At 37.6% G+C, this 15,807-nt stretch overlaps 1 protein-coding gene across 2 annotated transcripts in view; it reads left to right on the plus strand.

Annotated features, from left to right (window-relative positions):
• The window catches only part of PLCL1 (phospholipase C like 1 (inactive)), a 314,879-nt gene extending 301,338 nt beyond the window's left edge, over positions 1-13,541 (plus strand). Inside the window, exon 6 of one of the 2 annotated variants that reach the window (XM_084643314.1) lies at positions 12,918-13,541. In XM_084643314.1, the coding sequence (XP_084499440.1) occupies positions 12,918-13,100 (183 nt within the window). In that variant the 3' untranslated portion in view covers positions 13,101-13,541. The remainder of the gene's footprint in view (positions 1-12,917) is intronic. The other variant, XM_084643315.1, reaches the window with a different exon arrangement.
• The last annotated feature ends 2,266 nt before the right edge of the window (positions 13,542-15,807 follow it).

Consider the following 15,807-nt stretch of genomic DNA (forward strand, 5'->3'; position numbering starts at 1 on the left):
TTGTTTGTTTTAAGAACACTTTCGTGGCATATTTGACAAAATGCAGAGAGGATACCAATGTGAGATTTCTAAAATAGCTAAAGCACTCGACCCAAGGTTTAAGAATCTGAAGTGCCTTCCAAAACCTGAGAGGGACGAGGTGTGGAGCTTTGAGAAGTCTTAAAAGAGCAGCACTCCAATGTGGAAACTACAGAACCCGAACCACCAAAAAAGAAAATCAACCTTCTGCTGGTGTCATTTGACTCATGATGATGAAAATGAACATGCGTCGGTCCACGCTGCTTTGGATTGTTATCAAGCAGAACCCATCATCAGCATGGCAGGCTTGTCCTCTGGAATGGTGGTTGAAGCATGAAGGGACATATGAATCTTTAGCACATCTGGCACATAAATATCTTGTGATGCTGGCTACAAAAGTGCCATGCGAACGCCTGTTCTCACTTTTAGGTGACATTGTAAACAAGAAGCGGGCAGCATTATCTCCCGCAAATGTAAACAAACTTGTTTGTCTGAACGATTGGCTGAACAAGAAATAGTACTGAGTGGACTTGTAGGCTTTAAAGTTTTACATTGTTTTATTTTTGAAAGCAGTTATTTTTTTCTACATAATTCTACATTTGTAAATTCAACTTTCATGATAAAGAGATTGCACTACAGTACTTGTATGAGGTGAATTGAAAAATACTATTTCTTTTGTTTTTTACAGTGCAAATATTTGTAATAAAAATAAATATAAAGTGAGCATTGTACACTTTGTATTCTGTGTTGTAAATGAAATCAATATATTTGAAAATGTAGAAAACATCCACAAATATTTAAATAAATGGTATTCTATTATTGTTTAACAGTGCGATTAATCACGATTTTAATTTTCTTTAATCACACGATTAATCACAATTAATTTTTTAAATCATTTGATAGCTCTAAAAAAACCCCAACCTTAACTTGGTAGCCTGTTGCAAGGAGGTGGATGTTAGCATTCTAAAAGTCCGCACCTTATCAAATCAGAGATCTCTTGCTAGGCTTCCTTCAGATTCATCCCTGTCGAGGTACCTATAAGAAATCAGTCAACTAATGAAATCTAGATCAAGAGAGATTTGGGGGATGACGGATTTTATTTATTTCCATATGTAATTAAAATACATGCAGATGTTCCAGTTTGTGTCTATAATCATATTGTACAACTGTGTGAATTTCTTATTGTTAACTCACTATCCAAATATCCCACTTACCTTCTGTAGTCTACATTACTCATTAGCAATTTTTATACTTTTTTAAAAATACCCAAACCCACCTTTTCAAACTTGAAGCATAATTTACCCCACTATATGTATTTTAAAACAAACTATAATTTTCTGTTTTATTAATGTAAATAGTAACCTGTACAGGTGTGATATATGAATTCTCCCATGTTATAATCTTGCTTTTCATCTGCTATTCTTTTCTCATACATATTTTCGGGGGACAGAGCTGGAAACTACAATTGTATTTTAAAAATGCACAAGAATAACATGCTACTTGCTTGCTATACCATTCAGCCCCTTTGTTATAACCTTACACTCAAAAAACCTTTGTGCTGACCATACTTTTACAAGCTGACAATAATCAAAACCCTCAGGGAAAACATATATTCCATATATAGTTTCTCTTTCCTGCTTTTGGTTACAGAGATATAACACTTCATACAATGGTAACTGACCTTCATTGGTCAGATTTTCTCTGTGATAAACTTTACAGGTTCATTCTCTTGTGAGATTATACTACACATCATATGACTTACATAATTATCTCAGTTGGCTAAGCCCATCCATGCATGGGAATACCATTAGCTCACATTACTATATAAATGTGCACATAGTAATGTTTTAATCAGTTTGATCAATCCTGTACCCTTCAATATCCTGATTGTTTGTTTATTTTATAAAACTCTCAAAGGTTAGGAAAGAAATAGGCAAGCAGATGTGCATCTCAGCTCCCAGTAGCTAGAAAAAAATTGCAAACTCCTTCCAGTCATTAATATCACTGAGTCTTATTTTTGCAAATATTTGAAAGAGCCTTCTTTGTGATTCTGAGATACGGGTCTATTGCGCTCAATACCATACTGAACCTAATGTAACAAGTTAGTGCTGCTCAGTTTGGCATGCAAAATTGTACACAAGCCAAAATGGTGGTCCAGTCCTGCCCCCATTTTAGTGAATGGCAGAACTCTCATTGAAATCAATGGCATAGGAGTAAGATGTAAATTAAAAGTGCTACTGGTACGTTCTGATATTAATGAGAAATCTTGGGTACTGCCTATACAATACCATGTGTTAGATACTATGGTAATGAGAGTAGTCATAGAAATAAGCTTTGCCTTTTTGTTTTTTGCAAGAACCTAGTCACTCTTACATAACATAAAATCAACAGCCAGGGTATGATCCTGCAACCCTTATTCCTAGGAATAATTCGGGCTCAACCTTGTTCTAGATATCACATCTTTTTGTAAGACAAATGTGTTCTTTCTGCCTAAAGATTTTTGTTGTGTTTTAACAAGTACAGTACAATCTGTATCACAGAGAATGAAGTAAATGTCTTAACAAAGCGTTTAAAATAATAATATATCTGCACAAACCTAAGAATGCTCCACAGAAGTTATGAATAAATTGTGCTCTGTTTTAAAATTGGAATTCATTAAAATCAGATTCATACAAGTACCGTCCCACATTTGACTTTGAAAAAGGCTGTGGAATAATATCCGCTTTTGGTAGCAATTAAAAATAGCGACCTAACCAGTCTGTTAAAGGCTTTACTGTTTAGGAGTAAATTTTCAAAACAGTGTTTGGTGATTTAACTATGCACCTCTCCCATTAATAATTAAACACAGTTAAATCCCCAGTAGAACACTTTGAAAATGAAACCCTGGCTGTAAATTCAGTGTCTGCACAGAATCTATAAATATCACAGATGCTTCTATAGGACTTTTTGCTTTCAGCTCTCACTCACCATTGATTATCTGTACCATAATTTTAACTGAGTTACTCTTTTTCCTTGTACATCTGGCAGTATAAATACATCTGACACAATACTTTATTGATGGTTTGTCTGTCATTCTTGGGTTTTTAACAGTGGACTTTCTTCAGCCAACCTATCTTGGGTTCTGTGATGATGATTTTACTCTCTGATTAAATAGCGATATGCAGGCAGTTTACTCCTTATTGTGCAAAAGTCAAAGATATGGTATTAACATGCTGTGAGATGGGCAGTGGGGGAAAATCAAATCACTTATTGTTTGTTTACTCAGGCCCTTAGAAATTGATTATATAAAGCTCCTCTAATAAGTTGTCAAAGAATGTGTTCACCAGTAGATAAGCAAATGTCTGCTTTAACAATAAACAGACCACAAAATGGCCCTAGCTGCCAACAACTTAGCCTGCTTAGTAACAGTGTCAGTTTTGGAAGGCATAGAGATTGTAATACTCAATATGCAACTGTTCAAGATTTTCCATTTTAATGGTAATAAACAAATTCATCCTTAAGATCTCTTTGCCTTTCAAATCTCAGTGCACTTTTTAACAGGTTTAAGGTATGGGCTGCAAAGACTGTTTTGTAGTCTGCTTATGTTACTGCAGAGAATTACGTGAATACTGACAGTAACATTCTTTGTTGACAATACGAGAGGGGAGAGGGGAAACTGCCTGTAATCAGTTTGTGAGAGTCTGAATGATCCTTAATAGTGGCTGCTCAAAGGATGGTAAGGCACCATTAAATAAATGTTAGAGGTTAATTTGTTTAACAGGATCTGAATTGAAGTGTTTATTAGAAATGGACCCAAACTGAAACCATTTATTTTAGCGTCTTCGTCCCACCACTCTCTCAAATTCTGGAATTTGGATATAATAGACCTTGGATCTGACCCTCACCTGATTTAGTTTGACTTTACAAAAGGCCAAGGTTTTATAAAACGGAAACCCACAATTTTGCCCATCTCTAGTTATTACTAGTGTCTTTCTAGCCTGGCTAATACTTAAAGCCTTTTATATAATGACATTGAAACTGAGTAACATATAAAGCTATGTAAAATGATGTCTCTGCATTTTAAATAGTATTCGTCCATCATAGTAAAGGCTCAAGCTATTAGTTTGACATACTGTGCTGTTTGTACAGTAGTATTAATTCATGTTAGAATTCCATAGTTAGTTGTAGTTAGGCATATGAAACATCACATTTAATATTTTGTAACTTTTATTCCTAGAAGAAAAATTCAAGTCTTGATTAAACTTCTTACTAAAATGTTTGATTAATCACTTTTAGCTTTACTTAGTATCCTACCAAATGTTGAATTTAACCTTTTCCCACTTATTATATTTATTTTCAGAGAGGCTGCTGATATCAATAACAGAAGGGAGACAGATAGATGCCAAAAATGGACAAATACAATTTCTCTTTGTCTGAGAGAGAGAATGATTCCTTTGTTTGTGAGAGTGAAGAGGATTGTTCTGTGCACTGAGCTTATGACAATGACTTTGATTTTATAAAGGTCACCTCAGTTTAATTATATTTTTAAAATTTACTCCAGATTTTTTCCAGTATTTAGTTTGTCAAGGTGTTGACACAATTTTGCTGACATTTTTCATAAGTGGATTATGCTCACAGTCAGTTTTTTAAAGCAAACAGATGGCTTCTCAAACAGAGCATGCCCACAGAAATTTTTTCGTGGTATCTTTAGAATTATAACAGCACTGTCACAAGGGATAAGTTTGTTACTAATTGGCTTGTGACAGATGATTCAAAATTATTTTTGCTTCCTCAGCTTGCTCAAATGAACCAGCTGTTTAAAAAAAATTCCGAGGAAACTCAGACATAAATCAGTCAGTACATAAATGAATACAATATTTTGGTAGGTACATTTCTATTTCTAGAAGGAAAGTAAAATTAGATTCTCCCCAGAATCTCAAAAACATTTTATGGAAGTAAATTTTAGTTCTTGGATCCAAAAGAAATTTTAAAGCATTGCCAAGATAATCTTGTAAACCATAATCAATTGTAATGGCCTGATTATTTAAATATTCAATAGATCAATGAACTATCATCTTTAGCATTAAAACATCAAACGTGAAATAGCTGCATTCCTAGGGCCACAGATACAAATCTTGACAGGGTTCACTCAGCCTGCCATCCTTCCAAGACAGATAAATTAAATACCAAGTAGGATTCCATGAGTGGGTCTTTCACAGGAAACTCGAATGAAGGCCTGATTTACAGTGAGACATGAAAGGATTTCCATGCCCACCTTTTGCCAGAAAAGGAAGAAATCAAAAAGACAGCACAGACCATCCGTTTAAGCTTTGCTTTTAATATCTACTGAATTTCATCTCTCCTGTGTTGCTCCTGCTTGATGGGAAATATTCACCCCCACTCATAGCATGTGTGAATTGTTATGACTACCCACATGGAACTGTGTGTAATATGGGTTCATGAGACTCAACAGCTAAAATTGTCTTCACGAACACACAGGTTAGAAGGACTTCAGAAGCTCCCCGGGTACCATACCATTATTAATTATTATTATTATTATTTATTTCACATTTATATTCTGGTAACACCCAGAGGCCAGTCAGGAGTGGGGCTTCATTGTGACAGGTGCTGCACAAACACATGGGAAGACACAGCCCCAGCTTCAGGATATTATTCTATATGGTATTTCCATTCTTAACATAATGCCAGCTTTAGACTCCTACATTTTAAAGCTAGAAGGGCTATTGTGATGATGTAGTCTGACCTCCTGCCTACCATAGGCCATAGAATTTCAGAGCCTTTAGTCTTATGCAGATGCAGCAAATTAACACCAGTTCCTAGGTGGAGCCTGTGCTCCACCCAGTGTGGTCTCCCTGGCAGTCAAGTTCATGGGAAAGATGCCGACTTAGCTGTGGCCTCAGGGCCATAACATGGGAAGGGGGCAGGAGACTAGACAGCCAGGGACACTGTTTAAAAGCAGGCTGGGCTGTTCAGGTCAAAGCCACCTTGCTGGGCTGATAACTCCAGTCAGGCTGGAAATTCCCTTTCTCTTGAAATGGATGATGGCACGTCGAACAATAGGAAATGAAGGATGATGGTCCATCTCTGGGCCAGCATTCCCAAGCTACCCTGCTACACCATTGCATGTAAGAGATCTTCCCTCTCATAACTAAAGGTATTTTTTTCAGTTAGAGTGGGGCCTGGATCTCTTCCCAAACAAGAAGTTTATTTTATTCTGCATTCACCTTGCAAATTAATGTTGACATTTACTCAGATCATTTGTTTCAGAGTAGCAGCCATGTTAGTCTGTATCCGCAAAAAGAAAAGGAGGACTTGTGGCACCTTAGAAGACTAACAAATTTATTTGAGCATAAGCTTTCGTGAGCTACAGCTCACTATCGGATGAATGTAGTGGAAAATACAGTGGGGAGATTTTATATACACAGAGAACATGAAACAATGGGTGTTACCATACACACTGTAACAAGAGTGATCAGGTAAGGTGAGCTATTACCAGCAGAAGGGGGGGAACCTTTTGTAGTGATAATCAAGGTGGGCCATTTCCAGCAGTTGACAAGAAAGTGTGAGGAACAATAGGAGGGCGGAGGGAGAATAAACATGGGGAAATAGTTTTACTTTGTGTAATGACACATCCACTTCCAGTCTTTATTCAAGCCTAATGTAATGGTGTCCAGTTTGCAAATTAATTCCAATTCAGCATTCTCTCATTGGAGTCTGTTTTTGAAGTTTTTTTGTTGAAGAATTGCAACTTTTAGGTCTGTAATCAAGTGACGAAAGAGATTGAAGTGTTCTCCGACTGGTTTTTGAATGTAATAATTCTTGACATCTGATTTGTGTCCATTTATTCTTTTACGTAGAGACTGTCCGGTTTGGCCAATGTAAATGGCAGAGGGGCATTGCTGGCACATGATGGCATATATCACATTGGTAGATGTGCAGGCGAATGAGCCTCTGATAGTGTGGCTGATGTGATTAGGCCCTATGATGGTGTCCCCTGAATAGATATGTGGACACAGTTGGCAACGGGCTTTGTTGCAAGGATAGGTTCCTGGGTTAGTGTTTTTGTTGTGTGGTGTGTGGATGCTGGTGAGTATTTGCTTCAGGATGGGGGACTGTCTGTAAGCAAAGACTGGCCTATCTCCCAAGATCTGTGAGAGTTATGGGTTGTCCTTCAGGATAGGTTGTAGATCCTTGATGATGCACTGGAAAGGTTTTAGTTGGGGGCTGAAGGTGATGGCTAGTGGCGTTCTTTTATTTTCTTTGTTGGGCCTGTCCTGTAGTAGGTAACTTGTGGGTACTCTTCTGGCTCTGTCAGTCTGTTTCTTCACTTCAGCAGGTGGGTATTGTAGTTGTAAGAATGCTTGATAGAGATCTTGTAGGTGTTTGTCTCTGTCTGAGGGGTTGGAGCAAATGCAGTTGTATTGTAGAGCTTGGCTGTAGACAATGGATCGTGTGGTGTGGTCTGGATGAAAGCTGGAGGCATGTACGTAGGAATAGAGGTCAGTAGGCTTCCGGTATAGGGTGGTGTTTATGTGACCGTCGCTTATTAGCACTGTAGTGTCAAGGAAGTGGATCTCTTGTGTGGACTGGTCCAGGCTGAGGTTGATGGTGGGATGAAAATTATTGACTCCATGTACTGTTGAACAGTTTCATTTCATGTTAGCTACATATTTGCTTGTCTTATTTGCATGCACCATTGTAAGTAGAGAGCTATTGGGCCAGTATTCCTGTGGAGCTCAGAAGATCCACAGTAGCGATTAGAACTGCATGAGTCTGCACTCCAAGTGTCAGGCCATGGATTTGGGCCAATGTTTCCAGTGGATTCCTACTCCTGACGTCTTGGTTGGGGCCCACTGCTTTTCCACACCACTCCATTGCCAGTCAAATCTTTGGGAAATGTTGCCCTATATGTCTTTTAAGCAGATATGAGACATAAGCATCTATGTAATTTCATCAGAGCACATATTATGAAAGCTAAGACTGACTTATTTTTTGTGAGTATGTAGTAATCCTGGTAATAGGGAAAGGTTTGTCATATATTGAAAAAAGTATTATGGAAAATTTGCTCTTTTCGGTACATATGCTTATGAGTCTGCCAGGGGAATAGGACCTGAACCACTGAAATCAATGGCAAAACTCCCATTGGGTGCAAACAGCACAAATTTAACTTACTGCATGGGAATTATTTAATTTAACAAAACTCTTCCTGGAGTAAAACAGTTAGCAGCTTGGGATCCCCTCCTTTTCTCAGAAAGAAGCCTCAGATCATATGTTGTATAAAAATGTAGCCTAAACGTGGTAAAAGCCAAATCACTAAATTAATTTTGGACTAGAGTTTTATAGCTTTTTTGTATATACACACACAATTATACCGGATACAAATCAAATCATAATCTTCAAGACACTGCCTGGCTGTGTTTAAAATTGAGGTCTTTCTTATTGGCAAATTGTAATAGTCAAATACAAACATCGTAAAAAATGGTAAGGGTGGAGCACTAATACATATTCAAAACTGTTACATCAGGAATTGTAGTCTTCGTACATAGCAGTGACATCAGGCGGACTGACGCCATTATGGCTGAATCTGTAACAACAGATTACCGATAATGCCAAGTATCAGCATTGGATGGGGCTGTATTGTGGGGGCATGGAAGATTGTAGAGCCTAGATGTTTCATCCCTTTCAAAGCAAACTATTTCAAATTACATTCATGATATCAACTTTGGCATAATTGTTGGGTACCAAGAAATCATTACATTAGGTCTCAGATGCTGCCACTAGTCCATCTCTCTAGGTACTTACCAGGATAGGGTCCAGTCACTGTAGTAACTTAGTGCTCTGTAAATAACAATGACTTTAGCCCCACAGCACTCCCTTTCACAGATATGGTAACTGAGGCACAAACAGATGAAGTGACTTTCCGCCAAGTCATGCAGAATGTCTGGGGCAGTGTCGTGGACTTAACCCTGGTCTCTTGAATCCCAATCAAGATCAAGGCTTTTAATCACAAGATCAACCTTCATCCTAAAAGCATAATCACACCTCTCTGAAATGTATGTGGTGCAGATTTTATTTACTGACTTCTTTAAACCTTTGCTGCTCACCAGATTCCAGTCTTCTAAGTGTATCTACCTGCATATTCCTATAACAGTCAGATTGAGCTTTCTCTCTCTTTATAGTTTAGTGCTTCATGAGGAATAGCACACAGCTACTCTTAGTGGAGTTTTTTATTAAATCTGATTCTTAACATCTGTTTAGTGTTGTTCATCAGAACAAGTCCATGTCATCAGGAAATGAAGCAATCAGGCTCTCGTGCACTGGGCTAAGATGACATCTCCAACTGCCATTGTTTCCCAAACATTGTTTACCAGTGCTGAACTCTGCCAGCTACCATTGTTTCTTGCTTTTGTTTACCAGGGTTGAAACAATACAGTGTGCAAGTTATGTACCATGCTGCAATGGAAGGTCACCACTGTGGGCTAAATCCTGCCTGCTTCAGTGCTGGAGAATGGGAGAAGCAGAGCAATGTTAGCTGTGCAGTGCTTCCCGTTATTATGATGTATAATCACTCTCATGACAGCCTTTTACTTACCCATATCTATCTAGTGCCTTTAGAATACCACAAGGGATGCTGGGGTCATCACCCTTTGAAGATATGCAGGGTCCTGACCATGGGTTCCAGCCCATTACATATGATTTGTTCTATAAGAACTCACACAACATATATGGCATACAAGATACTAGATTAGATTGCCTAGATGTAGAGATGGTGTTATTGTCAGTAAGGGCCAGATCTCTAAAAGGTGTTTAGGCACTTAAGGGTGTAGATAGCTAGTGAGATTTTCAAAGGTGCCTAGAAATCTAAATCCTATTGATTTCAAGGGGAGTCAGGCGCTTTTGAAAATCCCAGTAGGCACCTATCTGCGTATTTAGGTATCTAACTGCCTTTAAAAATCTGGCCCTAAATCTTCATTAAAATATCTCCTGCCCTGAGATTCTGTGTTACGTGCATGCTAATGGGCAAGATGTGAAGCACATTGTTTAGGGCTCACTTATATATATCCCTGAAAAGTGTTAAGGGAGCTTCCTTTTTACTGTGCAGGATTCTCTGGTGACTCTGCCCAGCTTTTAAACATGTCACCCAATTCTTGTTCCTGTTGTCCAGTAACTAATGTATTATGACTAAATTCTTGGCTCCACATACAAAATGGCATAACTAGCTTTTCATGGGCACACAGCAGTGCAGGAAAAGCATCATCAATGTACACTGGTGTCCATGTGACCCATACAGATCTCCATGCTAATTACTCCTAACCGTAATAATCTGCATTGGAAAGGCTGTATATGATTGGATCTGGTTCAAATTGCACACACACTGAAACTCATGAGGTGAAATCCTGATCCCATTGAAGTCCATGGCAAAAAATTCTCATTAACTTCAGTGTGACTCCAATTTCACCCATAGGACTACAATCGTTAGCCCCCATCCCAGAGAAATCATCCATAGTTCTATCTGTGGAGGACTAGCATCTCTGTCTCTTGAGAGATGCCAGAATTACAGTGGAAAATAATATGACCCTTTATGTGGGTGATGGAAAATTGGAAGCTTGAAGTACCATTATGCCCCAGTCTAGGACACGTTCGTAAATTTATCCTGCAGATTTCAGTTTTTCCTTATATTTTAAAGGAACTTCCTCTTGCAGTCTGGCATAACTTCTGTTTAATTGTTTTAGAAAATTGTAACTAGTAAAATGGATTTACAAGAAAAGCAAGTGGAAATCTTTTCATTTTGAATGCAAGTATAAACAACTGTATGCAATGATGTACCTAAAGCTGCACTTGGTTTCATGTTGACATTAAGAAGATCAGCTCAAGCTCTTGATAACCCTTCATTTTAATATCTAGCAGAATCTCCTGCTCTTATTCATTTATTTTGTAACACTCATTCTTGTCACTTCATGCAATTTAAAATATCAATATTCATTTCAGAACTTCTAAACATTAGCATGTTAATGGAACTTCCATATAACACCCCCACTCCCTTTCGGACAAAACTGTTTGAAGGAGGCCAGGATATTATAAGTGTGTGTGTGTGTGTCCTACACTGTGTAGCTCTGACTGTGTTAACCGCACTTTTTTGGTATCATAATTCTCCTTGTTCTCAAATTAAAAACAGCTATCTAGTTGTAATTATGTATTTATAAACTTTCAAAGGGGGATATATATTTTCCAAATTTTATGGGTATCCACACACTGCATTTGTAGCAAGCAAACAATTAATACAAAATATAGACACACAGGTGTTCTTGCTGGTAGATGACTTTTATTTTTAATGTGCACAGGGGGGCAATTGTAAGTCTGCTAAGCAGTCAAAAGATGTCAGTCTGGTAGCATGATTGTTATTGTTTTTTATTAATGTGTCGTATAGACCAAAGAGTAAACTCATTTTATATTTTGGTAACTTCTCTAACTCTCGTTTCTCAGTGGCCTCTCTATGTTGTAATGTAGATAACATAAGTGCATTTATTTTTATTTGAAATCTCCAAAAATGTTAATTGTTCATCATTGTGTCTGTGACAAAGAATGAGACACACAGTTTATTATATTTGAAGATCGGTATTTTCTCTGATGTTTAAAAACTGGATTGAGTTTCACCTTTGAAGTGTTTTGACATGGTATAAAAGAAGCTTTTTGTGCATCAAATCCTGGGTTCATGTTAGTCTGCTGGAAGGTCACAGATGAAATGGGTTGAATGGATTCAGCATGGTACATAGAAATGTTTGCACATCTCGTAAACACACCTCTGTCAACGAGAGGCTTAGGACTGGATAGCCAGCCATGACTAAGGGGTGTTAACAGGGCTATGTGAGAAGGCTTTCATTAGTACTAAAATTCCCCCCAATTTACCCCACCTATAAGATTTGGGATGATTAAACATTTTCATTTGTTTCAAAGAGTGGAGTAATGGAGCCACTGGCAGTAGCAGTGTGGTGGTGGTTTTGTAGAATCACTATTCCAGCACATACATTGGTGACGTATCTGAAGAGAACAATTTTCTATTGATTCAGTTACGGTTGTCACTGGCCTGGGTATAAACAGGCAGGCCTACTATAATGTATTGATTTCTCATCTATTTGAGAGAACTCCTAGCTCATTATTATTAAATCAAGTTTTTTTCCCCCTTAATATGGAGAAGGGTCTTTCCACTGATGCTTCTGCCTTGAGATCAGCTTAACAAACTGCTGCTGTGGTTTGATGGGGCCCTTGGGTTCTGCACTCCCAAAGGCTTCGCCTTAATACACTGCCCCTTCAGCCAGTCCACAGAACAATGAACTAGCTAGAAAAAGGTATAAATGACTATAAAATCCCTCTACTGACAATCAGTTTTTTTCATTGTTGTATGCAGTGTTGTTGTAACCATGTTGGACCTATGATATTAGGGAGACAAGGTCACTGAGGTAATATCTTTTATGGGACCACCCTCTGTTGCCAGACCTGAAGAAAGAGCTTTGTGTAAGCTCAAAAGCTTGTCTCTTTCACCAACAGAATGTAGATATTACCTCGCCTCCCTTGTCTCTCAAATTAATAGTTTATAAGACATTGAATCTGCAGGCCCAGCTCATCAAACTCACTGCTATGACTGCTTCTGCTGCCTTTTATGTTGGCTAAAGGTACGGTGCATTTAAAAAGCTTCCAGACGATTTCACTCCCTTCTGTCTGAGCTGAAATTAATAGTAGGCCCCACTGTGGAACTGAAACAAAGCTGGATGAATTTGAACCGTGTTCCACCATAAAAAATAATTTTAACGAGGACATGAGAACAGCAGCTCCACTTTAAGTTCTTAACGATCTATATTATTCATGCCTTTTTTTCTTTGTGTATTTCTATATACTCTTAGGGACAAGGAGATCTGCTGAAGAATGCCAAGAATGAAGCCATAGAGAATATGAAGCAGATCCAGCTGGCCTGCTTGTCATGTGGACTGAGCAAAACTGGAAGTGGAAATGTGGATGCAAAATCAAAACGATGCCTTGAGGCAATAGAGGAGAAGGATACTGGGGATGAGAATGGCAGGTTGTGAGAGAAGGCAGAGCTGTCATATTTGTCATATATTTCAATAACTTTAAACTATTTTTTTAAAGCATTTAAATTTCACACAGGAATGCCTTCTTGCAGGGTGTTGAAAGTATTAAAATCCTCACAATGTCAGTATTTTAATGCAGTTAATTTATCTAAGTTAAACTCTTTAGTAGTGAAATTTCTAATAAATCCGAGGAGTGGGTGGGGAGTGTGAATGAGAGAGAGAACATATGTGTGGAATCCTAGAAAAGCCCGTTTAAGAGTTGCTTTATCCATTTACTAATTTATTCTTTTGTCATCTTTGAACACATATGTTAATTCTGAAGATCAAAACAAATAGACTACTTATTGTATCAATTTTGTGCTTCGTTTGACTTTCCTGCCTTTGTCATTTAATTTACAACTTTTAATATATTCTGTTTAAATTAAACAAAACAGATTTCACTGACAAATAACCATTTGTTGTAAGGGTGAAATTAATGGATTGCTACAAATCCTCAACATCATTTTTAATGATCAATTAAAAATAAGTAAATGAAATATTAAACAGAATTTCTAGATAGTTCCTGATTGGATTTCAGATGGACATTTCATAGAATTTTAGCTAGTCTTTGAAATACATGTATCTGAAATATATTCAGATAATACATAGTAATGTAAGAAATAGCTAACTTCTTTCATTCAAGAAGGTCAGTGCAACATTTTAGCTCTGCAGAACAGCTGCGATCTTTGCAGAAATGCATTTAACATGTGTAATAATAAACACAGCTTCTGCCCTCTAGTTATGGAGTGAGAATTGTGAGTAGTCATCAATGATAAAATAACATGACAGTGATCTTCAGTAATTCTGAAATATTCATGAATGCCAATATTTGAAGGAAGGTTATAGACTTCACAAACTGAGCTTTATATGAAATTTAGAGAATGGGTTAATTTTTTCTTGCCTTACTCATACCAGTGATCCCACTTAAGTCCGGTGAGTAAGGTAAGCAGGATCTGGCCACAGTGTGTCAGTTTTAAGAAGTGTTCTGTGCTAGAGATGTAAGTCTGCAGAATTGCTGAGGATATAGCATAGAGAAATGGCTTGAAAATACAGGGGAGCAGCATTCTTGTGCAGCAATTATAAATGTCATGAGACAACAAATCGCTACGGTAGTTTTGAGAATTAACTCCATTATGCTACTGTACTGTCATTTAATGTACACAGCAGAGATGCAGGACAACAAATGAATCCTTATCCTGTCATCCTTAATAGGGTCCCGCTCATGTATTCTCATGGTGTTCATTTCAGTCTTGTGCTTCAGTGTAGTATTTGTGTTTCCTCTAACAGAACTCAGCGTTCTATGGGTATAAAAGACTATATTTATTTAAAGCATTGCTTTTATTTTGAAAAGCTACTTTTTAAATTAATTTGATTAACAAATGTGCTAATTTTCTGAACTTAACAAAAGGTAAATTATTGAAAGTTTGGCCGTCTGAAAATCTTATAAAGCTACTGTATTAAGTTATTTTTGACTTCTTAATAACACTATAATGTTCATGTTGCGTATTACTGAGAGAGTAAAGCTATGAAACAACTTTAACCCATGTTTTTAAAGTGATTTTACACAAAAGGCAAACACTGAAAAGTGATTAAGAGCATGTGTTAGAATTTGGGTGAGTTGTACGTGATAAGGTTCTGTTCAGTCTTGAAGCCCATTATTTAAAGCATTATAACTTAGTTGCCTGAAATTTGATTATATACAGTAAGAACCAGATATCTTCCCTCCCCCCCCCCACACACACTATGTTAAACAGTCATTTAGGTCTTTGATTTTGTGTGTGTGTGTGTGTGTGTGTGTATTACAGTTTCCTTGTGTGACTTCAGGTGGGGGTTTCTTTTGGGTGCCAGTCAAGGAATAAATAACCCTGCCCAAATTAATGTTATAATCATGCAAGGACAAATTCTTCCTTTAGATTCTGTTCTATCAATTTCAACAGGAGTCATGTATATGGCAAACAGAACTTGGCACTCAGAGGTTAGTGTCAAATGGAACAAAAATTGTTAAGCTAACTTTATGCCAGTTATTAACACAATCTCTTTTAGGAATGATCTGTGTAAAGGGAAGGGTTTCTTTGGAAAAGAACTCTGTTCCCTGTGCTATTTTCTTTTAAAATGAAAACAGCCTTAATTTTTTTCACTTTGAAAGTCAATTTGAAATCCCTTCAAGTACTGAAGTTTTTCCTCGCTCTCTGGTTTTATAAATTGCACGGGTGGTAAAATATAGACAAGAGCTTGATTTACAAGTTGAAGCTGGCAAAAGCAGTTACTATGCAACAATGTTGAACTCCCTCTATACATATGGAGAAGGGACAGAAGATCGGTGGAAAGACTTCTAATCACATGTACATCCATCTTTCATAACAGGTTTAGTGTGCATAAATTGTATTGGAAATTAAAGGACAAATCTTAAACCCAGCTCAAGTCGCCAGGCTGGGTCCTGGGCAGAGGGTGCTGGGAAAGAGAAATCCTCCCACCTCTTTAGGATGTAGAACAGTTGTGGAGCTTCCTCACATGGCTGGAGTAGCCTCCATACTCCCTCTCCATAGGTATAGGACCAAGAGATTAATTCCCAGGCCCTTCCCTCATCTGCCTCTGCTCATTAATTCATCCTCTTAAAAGCTTATGTGCCACGCAGCATAATAAAAACCCTTCCTTGGAAAAAGGG

The sequence above is a fragment of the Lepidochelys olivacea genome, assembly GCF_965140295.1.
Source record: "Lepidochelys olivacea isolate rLepOli2 genome assembly, chromosome: 11".
Taxonomy (NCBI): domain Eukaryota; kingdom Metazoa; phylum Chordata; order Testudines; family Cheloniidae; genus Lepidochelys; species Lepidochelys olivacea.